The sequence below is a fragment of the Carettochelys insculpta genome, chromosome 28 (genome assembly GCF_033958435.1).
Source record: "Carettochelys insculpta isolate YL-2023 chromosome 28, ASM3395843v1, whole genome shotgun sequence".
NCBI lineage: Eukaryota > Metazoa > Chordata > Testudines > Carettochelyidae > Carettochelys > Carettochelys insculpta.
In genome coordinates, this window is record NC_134164.1 from 16,450,466 (window position 1) to 16,473,543 (window position 23,078).

The 23,078-nt window shown below is 48.8% G+C and overlaps 1 protein-coding gene across 2 annotated transcripts; it reads left to right on the forward strand.

The window, feature by feature from the left end:
• The first annotated feature begins 1,931 nt into the window (after window positions 1–1,931).
• Window positions 1,932–15,648, forward strand: LOC142002881 (uncharacterized). 2 transcript variants are annotated; one of them, XM_074979357.1, is made up of 7 exons: window positions 1,932–2,533; window positions 3,644–3,712; window positions 6,104–6,313; window positions 6,958–6,980; window positions 8,084–8,199; window positions 8,478–8,510; window positions 14,774–15,648. In XM_074979357.1, the coding sequence occupies exons 1-7, from the start codon at window positions 2,489–2,491 to the stop codon at window positions 15,580–15,582; spliced, it is 1,305 nt and encodes a 434-aa protein (XP_074835458.1). In that variant the 5' UTR covers window positions 1,932–2,488; the 3' UTR covers window positions 15,583–15,648. The 2 variants fall into 2 exon arrangements, with proteins under 2 accessions (XP_074835458.1, XP_074835459.1); XM_074979358.1 differs by having other exon boundaries at window positions 8,087–8,199.
• The last annotated feature ends 7,430 nt before the right edge of the window (window positions 15,649–23,078 follow it).

The following is a 23,078-nucleotide window of genomic DNA, read 5'->3' on the forward strand; positions in this document are numbered from 1 at the left end:
ACCCTGATTTAAAAAGCAGTAAGGCTGCGTGAGTTTTGCTCTGTACAGGGTTTGTAACGAGCAAAAAATCATTAACGATTCACAAAACTTCCCATGCATTTGAGGTTGCAAAATGAAACAGCAGCTTCATCAGAAAAAGAAAAAGGGACGAGGAAAGATTGTTCATTCAGTCTAAGTACGATGTTGGAAAATTTGCGAGAATACTCTGTGGGCTATGATTCCAAATTACATAATGTTGGGTTGGTACAGTAAGGGGTCCTACTATGGAAGCACGAACAAGTCAGGTCTGCCCAGTCATTTTGTGAGGAGAATCCAGGAATGCCTGTCTGACTTTCAGCTTTTTGTCCAAACAGAATCAGGTCTCCATGTGAAATATCAGGCCATTCTAAGGGAAACAAGCATAGATCGTCGTCCCCCATTGCAACACACTATTATCAGTTAAAACCATACTTTCCAGAAGTGCCCTCTTTAAGATCCTGGTTTGCTTCTGAAGCTACCCCCTGAGAAAAGGGTGTAATCCCCAGAGGTAGGGAGACCACGTAATAGGGTGAGTGAAGACCACTCGGGGCTGGCATTAAAGGCCAGCTGGCCCTTAGCCATGGGGGTAGAGCACAAGGCTTTAGCCTTGATGATCACAGGTTCAGTTCCCCTCTACCAACAACTTAGGTCTGGCAGCATCACAAGGGGTGGGCTCCAAGTTGAAAAACAGCTCCTGGCTTTCAAGATCTGCTTCTGTACTTGACTGCACCCTGCTATCATCCACTTCTTCCAAATCACATCACCTTTCCTCACCCTCCAAAGGAACACTCCTTGATGAGAAGTCAGTGTCCATTCTGGAGGAAGATTCTCCAGCCTGAAGCTCATCATCATACCAGCATTTCTGGGGAGATACCCCAAACCACCCGTTTGCTTGTTTCCGTTTCTGGTAGCTTTGGCTCAGCTCCTTGATCTGTAGGTGGCACTGCTGAGTCCCTGGTGTAGCCTTTCAGAATCATGCCTTGTGATATTTTTGCATAAATATCATGTCTGTTGCAGGCTTTGAGCTGAAGGAAGATCACTCTTCCTCCTCCCCTTGCTGAGGTCCAATATCTGATGCCTCCATGGTTCCAACTCATATAAGGAGGGATGAGTATATACATAAAATGGGCTCTTTTGAGCTGAAAGGGAAAGAAGGTGGCTCTTCTTCCAGAACCCCTCTTCCACTCCTTGATCAGGAAGAGCACCTTTCGAAAAGGTCTTTTGCAAAAAAGCAGGTCTAGATGCACCGTGAGCCCTTTTTTCAAAAGCACAGTCTTAACGTTGCTGGATTTTTGGGTCCCTGCCCTGCTGTTTGAAAACAGGGAGGGGTGTGTGGACACTCTCTATTGAAAGAGAGGATCGATCTCCTTTTTAGTATGTGGATGCTCTTTCAAAACGTTTTTTCCAGAAGAAATGATCTGGAAGAATGTCTGTTGAAAAATCATTGTAGACCCAGCCCTAGTATAGATGTGATTGTGCTTCTCTGTCTGAGCCAGAGAAGACAATAGTCGCTTCAACTGTCTGGATGCTTGGCACCTAGTAGTTAACAACCAGAGTGGCAGCTAGCCATGCCCAGGAACAATAACGAAGAACTGAGGAGGGGCTGGCAGGGGAGTTGCCCGGGCTGGGAGGAAAGCCATGCTGTAGCGTTCTGTTGTCTGTGCTAGCTAAGGCTTGTTAAAACAAAAAAGTCCAATAGCACTTTAAAGGTGAACAAAATAATTTATAAGGCCTGTTAAGCTGTGCGGCAGCTAATCAAGCGCCTGCTTGTACCACACTGTCCCTGTGAAAGGTCGGGGGAGGTCTGCGCTGTTCCCTTGGGCCGGATGCACAAGACTCGCTCCGGCGGCCGACTGGGGGAGCAGAGGGGAAGCCGGGGTGCTGAAGGCACCGGTGTTTGGGGTAAGGAGGCGGTGACGCCAGGGGGCTTCCGCCTAAGGCCCGGCCCGCGGACCGGTCCCGCCTGGGCTGCGGGGCGCAGCCGTGTGGCGGTGCCGCTGGCGCTGGGGCAGAGCCCGCCGCGGCGGAGCACTGGCTGCCCCGGCAGGCGCGTCCCGACGGGGGCAGTTCTCGCTGGCGGCGCGGGCTGAGCGAGTCGCTCGCGTGCCCGGTCCCAGCGCTGTCCCGCCGGCCTCGCTCCGTCCCCGGGAGCCTCCAGCTCGGGCGCTGGCGGCGGCGGCGGCTTGTCTCGGGCTCGAGTCGTTCCGCCCCCAGCCCCGCCACTTCGCAGCTGCTCCAGCCCCTGGGTGCGCCGCGGCCCAGCCGCCGCCCGCTCGGGGTCTCTTCCCCGCTGGCCGCGGCCCCCGAGCGGGGCTCTGGGGCTGGACCCGGAGGCCCGGCCCGGCCCCGGCCGCCGCTCCCTGCCGGCGGAGGCCCACAGCCCCCCTGCGAGGGCCCCCCGGCAGCCGGGCCAATCCGGGCCGGAGCCGCCCTCCCCCGCCCGGCAGCGCCTTGTGCTGGCGGCGGAGCCATGGCCGGCAGCCCGGTCCCGCCCCGCAGGCAGCGGGGCAGCGAGGTGAGGCGGGGCGGGGCGCTCCCGGGGGGCCGGTTTGCCCCGCGGCAGGGGCCGGGCCGCGCTGCTGCCGAGCTCGGGGCCGGGGGCGGAGCGATCGGGGCTCTCCGGACACGTCTGCGCCATGTGCCCGCACCGGGGAGCCGGCGGCGCCCGTGGGAAAGGGCCAGCAAACGTGGGGAGCCGGTGTGCGCGTCCGCGGCGCGCCCGCAGCCGGAGCCCCGCGGGCCGGGCCGGGCGCCAAAGAGCCGCGCCAAGGGGGCAGCTGGAGAAAGTGACTGGGGAGGTGCCGGTGCCGGTGCCGGTGCCGGAGCTGGGCTGGGGCCAGGGGCTGCGTTTGTGGTAATCGCCCTCTTCCCTTCCTTCCCTCCGAGGCTTCTGATACCTGCTCCTGTCCCAGAGCAGCAGGAAGACCCGTGGCACCTCGCAGACCATCAGATGTCTCAGGTGCCACAGGTGGTTGTGTTGCTTTGGAAGATCCAGACTAACTCGGCTACCCCCCCCCCCCCCCGGTACTTGTCTGGGAGAGGGCACTGGGCGGGGTGGGCGCTGGTGTGATCCGCGATGGCCCTTGTAGTGCTCTTGTGTGTGGGAGGAAGGGCTGGAATTTGGGATCGGGGCTGCTTGGGTTGGGGGGGGCTGGTTGGAGCTGGGCTTTGGGGTATGTCTGTGGGGGAGTCAGAGCCAGACTTTGGGGTGTGTGGGAGGGTCAGAGCTGGAGCTTGGGGGTCAGAGCTTGGGAGTTGCTCTGTGTGTGGTTTGAGGGGATCCGTGTTCAGAACTGGTATTTGGGAGTTGGTGCTACAGAAGTTTGGGGGAATGTCTGAAGTTGGTGTTTTGGGACGTGGCTGGGGCATTTTTGGCTCTGCACCCTGTCACTTCACCAGGGTGTCCTGTGTCTTCCTTGGAGATGCTGATCCTGCCTTTAGCACCTCGTGAGGTCATCGGTGGCGAATCTGAAGTGCATCTGGCCAGAAAGGCAGGAGTCATACATAAGCATGTGCAGGGCAGGACTGGGTCCTGAAATCTGGAAGCTGTGAGGCTTTTTGGAGTAGTTTGTAACGTCCCTCCCATCTCCCACCATGTCCCTCCTCCCTCCCTCACTTCTTCCAGCAGGCACCAGGAGAGCATCTAGCCTGTCCACAAAAAGCTGAGGAGGATCAGCAGAGTGCAGAGCTGTTGGTAGGTATCCTGAGCCCACTGCTCCTCGGCTTGCCTGGGCTGAGAGTGGCCTGAGTGACATGGCAAATGCAAGGCGCTTCCTGCCAGCCTCAGCCTGGAAAGCATCCGCACCAGCGCCCAGGGACAGTGCAGGTTCAGATGTGGGAGCAAAATAATGTGTTTAGGATTCAAGAGGCAGCCATGCCTACCCCAGGTCCATGCTGCTGTTATAGTAACAGGGTTCCTTTCTAGCATGGAGTTGGGGAGGAGATATGTGGATGGTCACGTGAAGCGTTGGGTTGAGCGCAGTTTGGCGAGGTTTGGGGGAAAGCCCACCGCTCACAGCTGCCCTTCCTCTCCCACCCTTTGTGGCCTTTCTCAGTTCCCATCACTCGCCAGAGAGGTCCTGTGTTCTGTTAAATTACTCCCCGATCTGGTGGGCGGCTTGGCTTTGATTCTTTCCTGTTACCCGCCATCACAGAATCGTAGGGCTGGAAGGGACCTCGGGAGGTCATCTAGTCCAGCCCCCTGCTTCAAGCAGGATCAACCCCCGCTAAGTCATCCCAGCCAGGACCTTGTCCAGCCGGGACTTGAAAACCTCAAGGGATGGAGAATCCACCACCTCTCTAGGCAACGCATTCCAATGCTTCACCACCCGCCTGGTGAAGTTTTTCCTAATATCTAACCTACACCTCTCCCTCTTCAACTTCTGACCATTACTCCTTGTTCTGCCATCTGACACCACTGAGAACAGTTTCTCACCCTGCTCTTTAGAGCTCCCCTTCAGGAAGTTGAAGGCTGCTATTAAATCACCTCTAAGTCTTCTCTTCTGTAAACTAAACAAGCCCAAATCCCTCAGCCTATCCTCATAGGTCTTGTGCTCCAGACCCTTAATCATATTTGTTGCCCTTCCCTGAACCTGCTCTAGCAAATCCACATCCTTTTTATACTGGGGTGCCCAAAACTGGACACAATATTCCAGATGTGGCCTCAGCAGTGCCGAATAAAGAGGAATAACTACTCTAGATCTGCTCAAAATGCTCCTCCTAATGCACCCCAGTATGCCGTTAGCTTTCTTGGCTACAAGGGCACACTGTTTACTCATATCCAGCCTTTCATCCACCATAACCCCTAGGTCCCTTTCCATCATACTGCTGCTCAGCCAGTCGGTCCCCAGCCTGTAACAATGTTTGGGATCCTTCCGCCCCAGGTGCAGGATTCTACACTTCTCCTTATTGAACCGCATCAGATTTCTTTTGGCCCAGTCCTCCACTTTATCCAGGTCCCTCTGGATTCTCTCTCTACCCTCCAACATATCTGCCTCTCCCCCTAGTTTTGTGTCACCTGCAAACTTGCTGAGGGTGCAATCCAGTCCCTCATCCAGGTCATTAATAAAGATGTTGAATAACACCGGCCCCAGAACCGAGCCTTGCGGCACTCCACTTGAAACAGACTGCCATCCAGATATTGAGCCATTGACCACTACCCCTTGGGCCCGACCATCAAGCCAGCTTTCTATCCATCTTATAGTCCAAGGATCCAATGCATATTTCCTTAACTTATGGACAAGAATGTTGTGGGAGACCGTATCAAAAGCCTTGCTGAAGTCAAGGTATATCACATTCACTGACTTCCTCATGTCCACGGAGCTTGTTACCTCGTCATAGAAGCTAATCAGATTGGTGAGGCAGGACTTGCCCCTGGTGAATCCATGTTGGCTACTTTTGATCACTTTCTCTCTTCCAAGTGCTCCAGAATGGATTCCTTGAGGATTCCCTCCATTATTTTCCCAGGAATTGAGGTAAGGCTGACAGGTCTATAGTTCCCTAGGTTGTCCTTCTTTCCTTTTTTTAAAGAGGGGCACTACGTTTGCCTTCTTCCAGTCATCCGGTATCTCCCCCGATCTCCAAGAGTCTTCAAGGATAATGGCCAAAGGTTCAGCAACGACCTCTGCCAGTTCCCTCAGTACCCTGGGGTGCCTTAAATCCAGACCCATGGACTTGTGAACACCTAGTTTTTCTAGATAGCTCAGAACTTGTTCCTTCCCCACAGATGGCTGCCCTCCACCTTCCCATACTGCATCATCTAGGACCATCATTGGGAAGTTGACTTTGTCAGTGAAGACTGAGGCAAAAAAAGCATTGAGTACTTCAGCTTTTCCTGCATCATCTGTCACTAGGTTATCTCCCTCATCCAGTAACAGCCCCACACCTTCTCTGATAACCCGTTTATTGTTCACATGCCTGTAGAAACCCTTCTGTTACTCTTCACATCCCTTGCCAGCTGCAGTTCCAATTGTGCTTTCGCTTTCCTGATTGCTGCCCGGCATTCTGCAGCCATATGTTTATACTCCTCCTTCGTCAGCTGTCCACGTTTGCATTTCTCGTATGGCGTCCTCTCCTTGGGTTGCAGATACAAACCGAAGCCGAGAAGCAGAAGCTCATTGCGGAGTGGCAGGATCTGCGAGGGTTTCTGGAGGAGCAGGAGCAGCTCCTGCTGGCGCAGCTGGAAGAGCTAACCAGAGCCATTGTCAAGAGAAGGGACGAGTGCATCTGCAGACAGGCCAGGGAGATTTCCCTACTTGGAGGGAAGGGGCAGCAGCCAAGGAGCCAATCTTTGCAGGTGAGGCTGAGTTATTGCAGTAAGAATATACAGCTTCTCTGCCCTAGACCCCACCAAATTAGACAGAGCGAGGTCAGGGCATTATCCCTATTGTACAGAAGGGAGAGGGGCACAGCCCTGCACGCAGTCACACAGTGAGCCTAAGAAAGAGCCAGGGATGGGATCTGGGAGTTCCAGGTGCTGTAAGCCCAAGATCGTCTCTCCTGGCCTGTAAGTGTCTGTCAGGGTTTGGCCTTGTAAGGTGACATTTCTGGCTCATCCTCCCCCTGCCACCTGCCAGGCCCAAAGCCCCATGTCCCTGATTAGTGGGTTCGGTCGTGTGAGGGGACGTTGGAGAAGGTGGGGTGTCTCTGCACAAGGGGGAATTTCACTCTCAAATAGTCTCTCCTTGCCAAGTGCCTGGAGAGAGACTTTCCCCAGGGGCAGCCTCCAAACAGAGGTTCCTGGGCTGCTGCTGAGGACAGAAGTCCCAGCTGGGGGTCGCAGGGGTGGCAGGGAGTCAGCAGCTCTGCTCTGCATGTGGATGCAGCTGTCTGAAATTCCGCAAAGAGCCAAGGCTGCGGTGGTGATGCCCTGGCAGCGCAGGAGGCCTCCCCAGTCCTGAGCACACCCTCTGACTGCCTCTTCTTTCTCTCCCTCAGCAGGGGGCTGGAAGCACTGAGAGCAGGTATGTCACTCACTCACTTGGCAAGCACATGGGCTATGGCGCTTTCCCCTGCTGCGACTCATGGGCTGAATGCCTGTGATCGTGTCTTCCCTCAGTGGCTTCCTCAGGAAGGAGAAGAGCTTGTGAGTCGCAGCCGATGAGGGCTGGCAAAGATAGGTCCTGTGGGCCAGGTTCAGCCTTGCTGATGTGTTTGTGCGGCCACATTGCATGTTCGCAGTTTGCAGGATCCCCGCTTCGGTCTTTTGGAAGTATGTTACAAAGCCTCCTTCCCAAATGCAGACGGAGGCAGCGCTGCATTCCTAAGGGCTTGTCTACACTTGAAGTGGTGCAGCAGTGCCGCTGTATGTTTCAATGTAGACACTGCCCAGGGCGACATTGGCATAGGTAGCCCACTTCCCTGACAGGCAGCAGCTAGGGCAATGGCAGGTTTCCCTCATGAGCCAGCAATGCCTGTGCGGGCATTTCTCTTCGGGGCTCAGAGGAGTTGATTTTTTGCACTGCTCAACACTGTACTTAAGACCACTTAATATTCAGGTGTAGGCCAGCCCGAGTCTGTGGAGCTGGCTGAAACTCTGGCTCAGAGATGTGTGTACCTCCTTGGTGTGTATCTCCAGAGGTATTAGTACCTGGATGTCACCATTAAATATTCCATAGCGGGTGGAGTGGCACAGGGACAAGAGTGAAGCCTTCGAGGAGTGGGAAGTTGCTGTGTGAGGGAAGAACAGAGGGTGGGAGACAGAGACAAGGGAGGAGAGTGAGGAAGTCATGGAAATCCGAGGTGGAAATAGGAGAGGGGCTGTTTTCCCGTGGGGTGAAAAAAGTTGTGACAAGGAATCGCTTTGCATGACAGTAATGAAAAGCTTTGAATATAGAAGGCAGATTCCCCAGTGCTTGCCCCTAGAGAAAGCTCCAGAATCTGTCTCCGTTCCATGCCCCAATGTCTACCCACAGCCCATCTCTCAGGGCCCAGGGAGACCACGAGGCTGACGGCAGGTGACATCTCAGATAACCAAACTCAGATATAGCTTTCTTGGCATCTGGAGGCTTCTGGGCTCTGGAATTGAGGGATCGGGCCCATGCCTCACCCTTTCTGCTCTCCTCAGCAGAGAAGACAGGCCATTTCAGAAGCCAGAGCCAGGGTTTGCAGAACTGGAGAAGAGACTCAGCGATTTCTCTGTGAAAAGTGCCATCCTGCAGGAAGTGCTGCTGGCATTCAAAGGTGAACTGGAGTTTGGCAGCTGCGTCTTTATTGTTATCGGGACACTTGCTCTGGGGAGGAGCCAGGGACTCTCATGATGTCGCTGACCCTGCTCTCTGTCTCACTGCCCCAGTTCAGGGAGTAGCCCTTCCTTATGTGAGTAGCACTGTGAGGCTGGCACTGCCAGTTCTTTGTGTCACTATCTTGTCATGAAAAGAGGTTACGTTAGTAACCAATAGCAATAGGTTCGTGAAGTCAAGGTCCTGAATTCTCACCTCTCCCCTCTTCTCCTTCCCCAGGGACTCTGCGACTGGCGCTTTGGAACAACTCAGGTACATGTCTGTCTCTCGTGGGGAGGATTCAGACCAAGAACCATGTTAGTGGGAGAAGATCGCTGTCTCAGATAATCCTGTGAGGGGTTGACTCCTTATATGGTGTGAGTCACCATTGGGGGTCAGTGTGAATCCTGAGCTGGCAAGTGCATTTTCCTTTGAGGAAAGAAACAAGAGCCTGAATGTTGTGAAATGGCGAGAGAAGGGAAACATCCATACACAGCGCAATGCACTTTGTAGTGTCTCAGGAGTGGGCAGGTGGAGCCGCGCTGTCCCCTCTGTAGACTGATGCTCACCGTGAGACCGGGCTGCTGTACGGCATACGGACTGGCTATGACGGGGAAGAACTCTGTTATGTGTGGGCTCAATCTGACAGTGCAGTGGCTTTAATAGTGCAGATGAGTTTCTCTCACTTTTCACATCAGTTAGCCTTTATTTGAGGCAAAGAACAAACTCCGGTGCTGTGTTAAGTCATTGTGGAGTGTGTTTCAAGCGTCAGACAGGGAATACCTGGCTTGGAGGGATAAGTGTATATGGGGTGTGAGGACACGTCTCACCGGTGCTGCCAGCAGTAGGCCCCTCTGCTAATGCCCTGGGCCATGTTGCTTTTGGGAGAGGGCTTGTAGAAAGGTGTGGAGTGGGGCAGATTAGAGGCAGAGGCTTAAGAGAAGGTGCGGGGTGTTGGCAGGATGGAGACAGGGCAGGGGAGTGGTCTGGACCCCCTACTGTCCTAGAGATGGCCCTGCTGGGCACAACATGCGTTGGGCTTGGCTGGGGGATGGGGCAGGGCTCTAGACCATGCTCCACCCTAAACACAGTGTGAAGCTTTCTAGGACATTACAGATTTCGGGGCAGTTTGGTGCCCCAAATTTCATGATGCCTTCCCGGCTGCATAGTTTGTGTATGGGTAAGGATAGCCTTGGTTGGGGACACGACTGAAAGTTTGGAGCCAGAATGGCACTCTTTAGCATTTGCAGGCAAGTGAAGGAAGCCAAGTCTAGGTGGTGGTCAAGGCATTCAGCCAGAGGATGGGCAGACAAGAAAAGAAATAGGAAAGGCCACAGGAGAGAGATGCTGAAGGAGAAATTAAATGGAAGAAATATTCTTAATGCAGAATTGAGGTTGCCTAGCAACAGCACCTGTTCTTTCAGAATGCTGAATTCAGCAAAGCTGAAACTTCTGCAGCCCAGGAAAAGGGAAGTTACCTCTCTGTGCCCCCTGGAGCTGGCAGGATCATTTGTGGTTGTCGGCCTGTAGTCTAGCTGCACTTGCTGTATTAGGAGCAGCTATGCTGAGTGGTGGAGGTGTTAGTTGGAGAAGTTTGAAAGGACAGTGATTATGCTGAGAGGTGATCTGGGGTGCTTTAGTTTTCTGGAGTAGCTGTGTGTGAGCCCCTCTCCCTGACCTGTGTGATATGAGGAAAGAGGTAATTGTGGACCTTGAGAGATCCATAAGCATTGCAAACACAGGACATATGCTCATTCTGCATTTGCAGAGCTGTAAGGACCACCGAGTCAGTGATGGTTTTGCAGAGGACATTTCTGTGGCACACAACAAGACCGAATTCAAGGTTCTGATTTTCACAGAGCAGTAGCAAATGGTGGTACACTTGAGCACTCCTAGGTCTGAGAAATGAGCACTTTCTAGTGAGGTTGCCTCCTAATACAGATTTGGGGTGACAAACAGTGGCAGAAGTTTCAGATGTGCAAGATAATACTTCTGGACCTGTATATTGAACTCGCTCTAGCCCTCCAGCACAGGGACAGCAGAATGAAAGTTGCTCTGAGAGTGGAGAAGAGAGTGGTGATTTCACTATGGAAGCTGCAACACTAAAATTCTACCAGGCAGTGACAAATCATTCTGGTGTTGGAAAATCCACTGTGTGGAGGAGGGCATGAGATTCTGTGGCCTGCAGTGTGCAAGAATAAATGACCATGATGATTCCTCTGGCCTTAAATTTCATGAGAGACTCTTTGGCCTTCTGAGATGCCAGCCATAGTTCCTTCACTTTCACACAGTATTGCTGCCAATCTCTGGGTTACCCCTTCTCCAGTGAAGCCCCATGCAATCTGCTTGTACGTCACCTTATCTACAGCTGGTCAGTAGCCTCTTCTCTGTGTAGGTCGAAGAGATCTAAGCTGGAATGCATCTGGAGCACGGTCATCTGAGCAATCATGCACTTAAAGTGCTTGTTGAGCTGGACAATCAGCAGAAAAGCATTTCAGACATTTACAGGCTTTAAACAGGCAGGGGACGGTGCTTGCAATTTCCATGAGCCTTGAGGAGAGAGAGTGACCAGAGAGCTCAGTGTCAGGCAATGTTAGAGTTGACATAACTAATGCCATGTCTTAGCTTGAACGGCATCAACTTCAGTTCATAAACCCTGGTTCAGCATGCTCCATGGTGAGGAGGGGTTACTATGTTGATGAACAAGAGAGCTTACCTGGTGGGGAACAAATTTGTGTAGACGTGCTCAACAGGGTTGACATCAGGGAGTTATTTCAACCTAACTATGTAGTGCAGAGCCTGCCTCAGACCATGGTTTTTTTGTGATGAGGGAAATTCCCTCCTCTCTTTCCATTTTCTTTCCATTTCCTTTAATGGCCAACAATTGTGTCATCATAGGTTGTGTGATTCTAGGTGCTTGCAGTTAGTTTCAAGTGGACAGTTAACCTGGGAAGTGTACTTTCCTGTCTAATTGCTTCATCCCCTGTAGCCATGAGGTGATGCTGTAGTTGCATCAGTTGTACACGTACTTGCAGCTCTGTGAAACAGCCAAAATCTCTGCCTTCTGAGTGTATATATCCTTGCCAAAAGTTCAAATACTAGACAAGCAGAAGTTGAGAAATACATTTATTTGGGCTAAGAAACTAACGTGCCATGATCAGGAAAGCAAACTATCGTGAAGGAAGAAAGCCAAGTAGTGGACATTCAGTTCTGTCAAGGCTGTCCTCCAAGGAAATATCAAAACTACACACCAACCTCTTCAACTATACAGTGCCGGCGTTATAGGGCTGCAAAACACGAGCACTGAAAAAGACAGAGGAGCAACAACTGTCTGTCACAGCAAGGGCAATGGAATTAATTCTGGGGATTTTAACCTGCATTTAATCCCCAATGAAGTGATCAGACAGCAGCAGAGTGAAGTGCAGGACATTGTAGTTGAAAATAGATACAAGAAAATATAGGGTCTCAGAAGATTAGGGTAGGAAGAGGCCACAGAAAGTCATCTAGTCCAACCCCCTGTTCAAAGCAGGACCAAACCCCAACTAAATCATCCTAGCCAGGGCTTTGTCATCAATGTCGGGCCCTAAAGACATAGCAGGATGGAGATTCCACCTGCTTCCTAGGTAACCCATTCCATTGCTTCATCCTCCTCCTAGTGATATAGTTTGTCCTGATATCCACCCCAGATCTCCTCCACTGCAGCTTGAGATCATTGCTTCTTTTTCTGTCAAAAATGTAATGGGCTAGTCATATAGCGAGGACAAGTGACAGTTGGTGGATTGCTGCTGTCGCTGAGTGGTACCCATGGTTGCTGAAACAACTTTTTGTCTGACCTCCAAAGAGGTGGGAATATTCTACTGTGAAAAGGCATGACCACCTATGGAGGAGGAAGGCCAGGAAAACAGAAGAATAGAAGATATATTTGTGGTTGGGGCAGCCTATATAAGGGCGGAAGGAGTTCCACAGGCCTACCGTGCTCTGTGTGTGTGTAGGGGGGAAACAATCCTTTTGTTACTTTTAAACTTGCTATGTATTAATTTCATTTGCTTACCCCTAGTTCTCATGGGAACAAGTAAATAACTTTTTCTTATGATTTTTCCATGCCTGTCCTGATTTGATAGGTCTCTGTCATATTGCTCATTAGGCTCCTCTTTTTAATTTCTCTTCATATGGTATCCGTTGAAACCCCTAATCATTTTGTTGCCCTTTTCTGAATTTTTTCCAATGCCAGTGTATCTTTTTTGAGATGAGATGACCACATGTGCTTGCCATATTCAAGATGTGGGCGTACCATGGATTTATATAGCAGCAATAAAATATTCTCTGTCTTATTCTCAATCCCATTTTTATTGATTTGTAACATTTTGTTTGCTTTTTTGACTGCTGCTGCACAATGAGTGGATGTTTTCAGAGAATTTTCCACCATTACTTCAAGATCTCTCTCTTAAGTAGTAATAGCTTAATTAATCTCAACCATTTTCTATACAGTAAACTCTTTCATATCCAGCATTCTATTGTCTGGAACTCTCAAATAACTGGTATTTTAACCATAAGTAAATTTTAGTTACTTAAGTACAGTATTGTGAAAGTACATACAAATAAGTACAGTCTAAGTTTACAGTATACAATGGTATTGTTGTTAGTAAATAAAGTACTCTGCATACGTTTGTTTGTTTGTTAATATCTAATCTTGTTTTTCTTTAGTGTTATACATTGCTAGGTATACCACTCTATTATCCAGAGTATTGGAATATCCAGCAATCTCCCAATCCCCGGGTTGTTGGATATGAATGAGTTTACTTTGTATAGTGGGAATTGTGTGTATTACTTTATATTGCCTATGTCTACACTTGCCCCCTACTTCAAAGGGGACATGGTCATCAGGCTGATTGGAGATCACTAATGAAGTGCTGTGATCCATATTGCAGCACTTCATTAGGCTAATTTTGCCCTGCAGCAACTTCAAAGTGTCAAACTTCAAATTGCTGGAATGCCAGGTAGCTGCAGGCACTTTGAAGCGCCCACGGCTATCTGGCATTCCAGCACTTTGAAGTTTGACACTTCAAAGTTGGTGCGGGGCAGAATTAGCCTGATGAAGTGCTGCAGTATGGATCACAGCACTTCATTAGTAATCTCCGATCAGCCTGATTACCATGTCCCCTTTGAAGTAGGGGGCAAGTGTAGACATAGCCATATATCAACAGTAAATTTTATTTGCCATTTTGTAGCCCAATCACTTGGTTTTGTGAGATCTTTTTGAAGCTCTTCACAGTCTGCTTTGTTCTTAACTATCTTGAGCAGTTTGGTGTCATCTGCAAATTTTGCCACTTCACAGTTTATTCAGATCATTTATAAGTAGGTTGAATAGGATTGATCCCAGTATGGACCCTTATGGAACACCATTAGTTACCACTCTCCATTCTGAAACTTACAGTTTATTCCTACCTTTTGTTTCCTGTCTTTTAACCAGTTATCCGTCCGTGATCCTCCCTCTTATCCAGTCCCTAAAGTGCTGAAACCCTTATAGCTCATGTGTCCTGGTCTGAACTTCTGTAGGACTTTGTTTTACCAGGTCCCTCACTATCAGTGAGAACTGGATCCAGAGTGGTTTCCCCTCTGGGCAGACCATCCTTTTTGTGGGACATAGACATGTGTTCTCTGTTTTTTTAGGATCAACTCTCTTGTATGGCTGTGTGTATTCCCAGCAGAGAGATGCCAAATCTTCCCATTAGTTGAGTATCTTGTAGCTTTGAGTACCTGGGGAGCTGGCTTTAAATAATTTGTGTTAAATAATAGAACACTGGCAAATGTCCACAAATTCACTTGCTCTTGCTTATTTCTTCCCCAGAAAGTTTCCAAATCTATTGTGCTCTCCCAGCTGAAAAAAGGGGAAAGGTGGTGGGCTCTGGCCAGTGTTACCTCTAATTTTTCCATCCATGTGCAGAATAAATTTTGTTATGTACATCAAGGCATGTGTTGATGTGCTCTACCAGTAGAAATGCATGCTTCCAGCTCTGAGCACTTTGCTAATGAGCAGTGTGGCATATGAATCTCTCTTGGGTGGCTGCCCAAGCATTCAGCTTAGAGGGTCCACTACTGGCTCTCTCAGGCTAAGAGCAAAGAGATCCTGTGAGGTGACTGCACAGACTGGAAGGAGTTAAACTAACTCAAAACTTCTTGGTATCTGAAGAAATGAGCTGGATTTCCCTGCAAGGGCCTTGTGAACTCTGAGCTCAGCGTTGTTCCCAGCAGGTGAGGTGTCCTCATGAAGACAGTTGTGAGTTGGAGGGATTCCCACTCATTCTCACTTACACTGGACAGTTTTCTCCCTGATAACCCTTTTCCTAGAGTGCTCACCTGGGATATAGAGGCAAAATTGATCCTGTCTTTTCTCCTCAGGGGATGAATTCCTGATTTTTTTTTTCCATTTTTCCATTAACTATTTTAGTTTGTTCCCCCATTCCTAATCTTTCTCTCTCTGCTTTCTCCCTGGAGCAGGGATAGCTCATGACTAGATTTTCTTTCTGTCCCATCAGGTGATGAGACAGTGTGTGAGAACCAGGAGGACAGTCCTCAGCAGGGAGCTGTTCAGCACATGGAATCATCCAGGATGTTTTCAGAGAGATGTGAAAGGAGTATTCATGAGAGCCAGCACAGGCCAGAGAGGCGGCGGGGAAATCAGCCAGGGAATTGTTGGGGGAATGACAAGGGCGTCAAGGAAACCACAGCCCAGCAGAGAATCCCCACAGGCGAGAGAAGAAACACCTGCCCTGAGTCTGGGAAAACCTTCAGTAGCTGCTCAGCCTTTACTGCACATCAGAGCATACACGTGGATGAGACACCATATAAATGCTGTGAGTGTGGGAAGAGCTTCACTCGTAACTCTCACCTGAGCAGACATCAGCGACTCCACACAGGACAGAGACCCTTTAAATGCTCCGAGTGCGGGAAAAGCTTCAGTGTGAGCTCAAACCTCATTGCACATCAGACAATCCACACAGGAAATAGACCCTTTACCTGTTCAGAGTGTGGGAAAAGCTTCAATCGGAACTCAAACCTTATTACACACTTTAGAATCCACACAGGAAGTAGACCTTTTACATGCGCTTACTGTGGGAAAAGCTTCACCGACAGCTCAAACCTTACTCAGCATCAGAGAACCCACAGGGGGGACAGACCCTATAGGTGCTCAGAGTGTGGGAAAAGCTTCACACGGAGCTCAGACCTTATTAGACATGAGACAATTCACACGGGAGACAGGCCCTTTAAATGCTTGGCATGTGGGAGGAGCTTCAATCAGAACTCTCATCTTATTACACATCAGAAGACCCATAAGGGAGAGTAATTCCATAAATTCCTTGACTAGGGCTGGCCAAAGGTTTGTTTTGTTTTTGTGTTTTAATACATTTGCTATTTTTCCACAGTGATGTTGAAAGCTGTTTCCATCATATACTTCACTGTGGTCCCTCAGCTGTTCCAGGTGAGTTGCCTGCTTTTGCTGCTCACCTTTCTTTGGGTTGAAGCCCATTGTCCTTTCTATCAGTTCCTTGTTGTCTTGTAAGTCAGGGGAGTAGGCACTCTTCCTGCCTGTGAAATGTCCATGCATCCAAGATGGGGAGATTGGCTACAGTGAGGTAAAGTCTACCTGGTTTTCTGTCTCTACTGGGATTTTCCATGAAGTGAGCAAGCTTGCATTAGCTGTCTTAATTTAAATACCAAACTATTTTTACAGTAAAGACATAGATCTAGTAAAGTGCTTGGAGTTAGCTAGCACATTTCTAGTTAAACTGATCTAACCTTCATCACTCTTCCTAGTTCAGACAACTGAAAGCATCACATTTATATTGTTCCCCCGTTGCAGAATGATTGTCAGACTTACTTGAGTTCCCACTCTGTGGACAATTTGTCTCACTCCTGGTTGGTCTCACATTTCTTCTGGTTGTCCTTGGAACTAGTTATTTTTGTACCATTTTCTCATTTAAAATATATTTATAACAAAGAGAAGGAGCAGCGATACCACAAAGTATCATTTCAACCCCTGATACATGAAAAAGATTAGGTGAGTTAGGGGATTTTCTCCTTCCCCATCACCACCATGATTCTCCCTCACTACTACAGTTTTTTTAAATTTATTCTATCCCACTGCCTCCCAAATTGCCATGTGACACACCGTTCTTAGCTATCTGTGCTTCGGAATCACATACTTGTTAGTACTGGAGATTATATTGTCACAGACCTAGATAGGAAATTTTGAATGGCTCCAAAAACCATTGTGAACAACAAGGAGTCCAGTGGCACTTTAATGATTGAGTACATCTACACTAGGAAATTAGTTTGAATTTGTTAAGGGCAATTTTTTTAGCATCCAGTTTTGTGAAGTTGAGGGTGTGAATCCACACTGGCATATGAAGTTGATGGAGTACGTCCCTATTAGGGTGGACAGCTTCAACTTTGTCAGTAATGCACTGTGGGTACCTATCCCACAGTTCCTGCTGCCTCCTTGCATTGTGGGTTAAGCTCCCAGTGTGTGACAGGACAAAAACATGTTGCAGGTGGGTCTGCATGTTTGTCATCAGCCTCCCATTCTGTGCTTCTGTCGTCCTCCTCCCCATGGAAAGCAGTTGCAGAAAGTCTTTTCAGACCCTTTTTTTCATATCCATGTAGATGCTATTGCAAGTCTAGCATGAAGCCTGCTCAGCTTCAAACTGTTGTAAGTATTCTGAGCACCTCCCACATTGTACTTTGGTAGTAGCGAAGCCTAAGCGCCTTCAGAGCAGTGAGAATGCTGAGGAGGACATGGACATAAATGAATGTGAAGCACTGGAGAGGAGGAAAGGGGAGATGCTGGCTGCACTTGATGCTTTCTACACAATGGAGCTCCAGTTCTGGTGATGTGAAACAAGCTCAGACTGGTGGCACTGCATGGTTCTGCAGGTATGGGATAACCAGCAGTGGCTACAAAACTTCTGCATGGATAAGATTGCTTATATGGAACTTTGCAAATTGCTTTCCCCCACTCTGATGTGCAACAGTAGCAGAATGAGACCTGCTCTGACAGGTCAGAAGCAAATGGCCGTAGGTCTGAGGAAGCTTACACCACCAGACAGCTAGCGGTCAGTGGGGAATCAATCAGTTTGGAGTGGGCAAATCTACAGTGGAGGGCTGCTATGATCCAGGTAGCCAAAGCAATCTGTACCCTTCTACTCCCAAAACCAGTGACCATGGGAAATGTGCAGGATGTAATGGGCAGTTTTGCCATGACAGCGCTCTCTAACTGCGATGGAGTGATAGTTGGAATGTACATCCTGGCACCAGACGACCTTGCCACAGAGTACAAAACTGCAAGAGGTGTATGGTGTTGCAAGCACTGGTGGATCACATGAGCCTTTTCACTAGCATAAATGTGGGCTGGTCTTGAAAGGTGCATGCTGCACACATTTTTAGGAACTCTGGTCTGTTTAGAAAGCTGCAAGATGGAACTTTCTTCCCAGATCAGAAAATCACCATTGGAGATGTGAAGATGCCAATAGAGATCCTGGGTGGTCCAGCTTACCCCTTGCTTCCTTAAATCATGGCGCCATAGCCAGCAGACTGGACTGCAGTAAGGAGATGAGCAAATGCAGAATGGTGGTAGAATGTACCTTTGGCCATTTAAAGGCCAGATGCAGGAGCCTCTTGACTTGGTTAGACCTGAGTGAAGGCAACATTTCCCTTGTGGTGGCAGCCTGTTGCATGCTTCATAATTTATGTGAGAGCAAGGGGGAAAATTTCATGCCAGGCTCAAGGGCAGAGGCAGATCACCTAGCCAGTAATTATGAACAGCCAGACACCAGGGCAATAAGGAGAGAACAGCCTCATTGTTAGTCAGGCAGGCTTTAAAAACAGATTTATGAATCATAGACAACATCATGACAGCCATGTGTGCTGCTCTTAAGGAGGTGCCCCCTGAAAGATGTGTGCTTGACTGTAAAGCCTGTAAACTACCCCTTCCTGTGCAATATAAGCAATAAAGACAGTGGGTTCATGAGCTCAATTGTTTTTATTCAGTGGACACTAAAGGAGTTCATAGCATGGGCTTCAGGGGTGGGTAAACAAGGGCATTTTGCCAACACAGGTGGAGGAATGTCAGCCTTCTGCTGTCAGAACAGTCCCTGGGAGTGGAACACAAGGCGCTGCCCTTGACTCCCCCACCCCACACACACAGTCTGGGATGCTGATGGGGGAAATTAGGGAACATGGTGAGAAATGCATGTGGTTCATCATGGGCTACAGTGGGGCTCTGTGCTCCAATACCAGGCACTGCAGGAGCTCTCTTTGCTGCAGTCAGAGTCTGCAGTGTTGGGGTGAGTCTTGTCCCTGGATTGAATCAGGCTTGAGAGCTGAGTTTAGCAAGACAAGGTTACAGGTGCTCTCACTGTTAGGGAAGCAGACCCAGTGGGGTCTCAGTGCTTCAAGTAACTATTCAGAGAGGGTCCTGATCCATCCCACTGGACTTTGCTTTCCTAGGGAAGGAGCAGTGAGCAGCCCTCATTGCTCCCTCCCTGGACTTTATACAGTGCCTGGTCACCTGGGGTATTGGCTCCAAACTGTCCCTGGTAGTGATTTTCCTTACCCAGCAGCAACCTCTAAATGCTTTTTTCTTGTCCCAAGGAGTCAATGTCTTTGTGTTACCAGCTTCCTAGCTATATAGGACCTACCCAGCTGAGTCTGCTGGCAGTCAATTCCCTGCTCCCTGGCTCTTTCTCCAGCTGCAGTCTTATAGAGTTGATAGGCATAGCTGGTCACTTAAAGCCCTTCTAATCATGGTTGGAGTAGACACTCCCTCAGAAAGCTCCACACTAGATGTCAGCTAACTATAGGCTAATTATTGTTTTGGATAAGAGCTTGGGTTATTGCTTAAAGCAGGTTAAATTAGATATACATTTTTTACAGCTTATGTTGTGTACAGATCTATACAATGTAAGCTCATGAAATGTGACCTGTCAATGTGAAGAGAGAGGTGAAAGTAGAGATGCATTGTCTCATTGTCCTTCTGCCACGTAGATGTTACTTATGCTAGGTTTACCACTAAACGAAAGTGATTTTTTTAAGTATAAAGAGTCATAAAATGTAGCAGACGGAACAAAGGAGGTAACTGAGCAAGCAGGAAGCTTACTACACTAAAGAAACTGGTTATGTGTAATGTTGCCCCTAAAAATTGTTCTAATAATCTTCTTTGCAGACTGGATTCCCTTCCATTGGGGTCCAGCTCTTCTCCCCACTTCAGAGAAGGAGGGAGGGATAGCTCAGTGGTTTGAGTATTGGGCTGCTAAACGTGTGGTTGTGAGCTCAATCCGTGGGGAGGCCATTTAGGGATTGGGGCAAATAGATGTCAGGGATGGTGCTTGGTCCTGCAAAGAGGGCAGGAGGACTGACCTAGATGACCTCCTAAGGTCCCTTGCAGTTCTAGGAGATGTGTATCTCCAATTATAATATAATAATATGAGCCTTACAACAGGCCTATGCTAAGGGGCAAAGTTGACCTAATTTATCTGACTCCAGCTGCATGAATACCATGTCTGAATTTGACACACCTTAGATTGTTACTGGGAAGGGTGGAAGGGGAGGGAATAATAGGAGAAACTTTCCCATCAAGTTCCCTTACACTTCTCCTGCTGATGAAGAACTGGAGTCAATGAGACAGCAGATGGTGGTTTATTTAGTGTCTCTTCACTAAGGCTTGGCCTGTACAAGGGCAGAACATCAGTCCCAGTTACACAATTCTAGTTGTGCCATTAGAGTAGCTTGAATTGATGCATGAGGATTAACTTCCTACCCTTCTGTAGATGGGGGCTTTTAAGGCTCATGACGACATCCCTTAGTCCAGGGAATACCAGGGTCAATGGCTGAGCCCAGAGAGATTGATTTTGTTGTGTCTTCACAGATGCCATAAAATTGAACTCCAGAGGGTCAATCCCACCACATCAAATGTGTGGTAAATATAGATTCAGCCTCAAAATCAATCCAGGGGTAAGATTGCTACAGCACTGATTTCCCCCAGTAAGTATAAACAAGCCCTTAGTTATTTCCAGCACCCATCTTGTGAGGAGAAGTAGGGGAGTATTGACATCCTGGATTACCTCCCTCTGTGCCCTTTAAATAGGATTTGAATAAGGTGGGAGTTCTTTGTTTCAGAGTCTGGCACCCTCCCAGCTTCTCATGGAGAAGTACAGAATTCAGGATGGTTTCAAGTAACAGGAGACATGGTCACAATGATTCTCTAGGGCCCCTTAGCCATTCTTTAAAGGTTAGCCAACACATTCCCAGGCAGGTTATGCTCTTTTAGAGTTCATTGTCTTTTGACTGAAAGCAGCAAATATGAAATTACAAATGCCCAAGTCAATCCAACTTAATACATAAAAATGTAACGTGTACAAAGAGGATAAACATATTCAGTATATTATAGCCTTTCCAATTGTATGTTACATAAACTATTTTGCATCAAGGCTACCTGAGTTACAATGTTCATATCAAATTATTTTCATAAACTGCATGGAAATACTACATCACACCCAAAACTGCTGGGTTGGGACTGGAACCTGGGGTAGAGAATGGGGCTGTTCCCCTCTTCAGGGTCATCCCTAGGCATACACAAAATATACAACTGCTTGGGGCACCAGATTTCCAGGCATCCACTCAGCTGCATGTTCTTGTATGACTAAGTATATCCCTATTCATTTCTGCTGCTGCATTGCAGCCGGGTTCCTCTCCCTGCTTCCCCTGCTGCTCTTTTGTGCCAGCAGCAGGAGCCTGTGTTCTCCATGCCTCCTCCCTGACATCCACATGCTCCACTTGGCCAGCAGCCGGCTACTAGAAGGGACTCCCTCCTGCCAGGCTGGGGACAGAGAGGAGCTCTCAGCCTCTGTAGCTCTGCTCCAGCCCCAAGAAGCCACCAGGCCCAGGTAGAAGACCTGTAACATGGGGGCAGGAAGCCCCAGGCCCCTGGGCAGAAGCCACACTTGGTGGGAATGTGGGGGAGGAATCCTGAGCTCCAGGAAGAAGCTGTGTGGGGAGTTGTGGTTGAAGGGAAGTCCCAGGCTCCTGGCAAAAGTGCGGGAGGCATCATGAGTTGCATAGGGCCCTATAAAGCATGAGGATGGTCCTGTCCCTACTATCTGCTGAGAAAGTGGCATCATCAGGGCTGTACAGGAGAAGACTGCCTGAGAGTGCACAGAAGGACTTTGCATAACCCTGGGGGGAATATGCTCAGTGCAGCTGGTGTGGTGTGCACTCCCCCCACACCCTCTCTGTTCATCACCAGTCAGGTGGCTGCTCATACCCAGCTACCTCCCTCCTTGCAGGACTGGTGTGCTGGCCTGATGCCCCATTCCTTGGCCTTTCCCAGAGCTGAGCACCTAGCTCCTGCTGGCCAGGTGGTGGCCAGTGACCTTGGCAGGCTGGAGGTCTGAGTAAGGGGCAGTGGTGCAGCAGGTGGTTAAGAGAAGCAGGGAGGCCCCCGCCTCCCTCCTGGCCCTGCTCCAGGTTGCCAAATCTCCCAAACCAGATGTCATTTTAGTAAAGAGCATCTGGTCTGGGAGAGCTGGCAACCCCTTTTCCCCACCAGCTTCAGTGCCCTCCTGTCCTGTGGGTGGCAGATACCTGAGCAGGGTTGCATTGGGTAGTAGCACAGGTAGGGACAACCCTGAGAAGCAAGTCACATTCTGTGTTCTGAAGGGGGTTTTCCAGCATGGATTTAAAGGAAGGAAGATGTAATCCTTAACCTTCTATAGTTGGGGAAACCAGCATGGTTGAAGCTGAGCAGATGCAGTTTGGAAGACGACAGAAAATTTTGACAGCATATAACTGAGTGGTTTAGTATCTGTCACACTTATCACACTGGTAGCCTGGTGCTAAAAACGTAAAGATGTTTTTTGATGGTTGGTTGTTTATTTTGTTTAAAAGGTGTGGTTGTGAACTTTGCAGCTGTGTAGCACCTCCCATTTACTGATGCGGTCCCAGATGCAGTTATTCTCATAGAACAAGCATCTTAGTTTAATGGGAGTTGGAAAACAGTATAAGATTTGGCTAATGCCTTTTTCTCAATACCGCTGGCCCCAAACTAAGAGATGGGGGGAAAGCCGATTGGTGTGGAGGAGCACGTGGATCGGACGGAGTCTTCTCTTGGAGGAGAGTCCATTGATAGAGATTCTCTAGGTTTTAGTCAGAAAGAGAGGAGGGGAGATGATATAATATGCGCCAGATCAGACAGGAAACATTCACATATAAAAGAATCTAATACCTCAGGGAAGGGCAGACAAATAAAAGGTGGCAATTTTTTAAAGTGCTTCTACACAAATGCTAGAAGTCTAACTAATAAGATGGGTTAACTAGAGTACCTTGTATTAAAGGAGATTGACATAATAGGCATCACAGAAACTTGGTGGAATGAGGACAATGAATAGGACACAATCATACTGGGATATAAAATATATTGGAAAGACAGAACAGGATGTGTGGGTGGCAGAGTGGCACTGTGTGTGAAAGATAATGTAGAATCAAATGAAGTAAAAATCTTAAATGAATCAAAATCTTCCATAGAATCACTATAGACAGTAATACCATTCTTTAATAAGAATATAGGAGTAGGGATATATTATCGACCACCTGACCAGGACAGTGATAGTGACTCTGAAATGTTAAGGGAGATTAGAGAGGCTATCAAAATAAAAAACTCAATAATAATAATAGGGGATTTCAGTTGTCCCCATATTGACTGGGTGCATGTCATCTCGGGACGAGATGCAGAGATAAAGTTTGTCAATGCCTTAAATGACTGCTTCTTGGAGCAGCTAGTACAGGAAC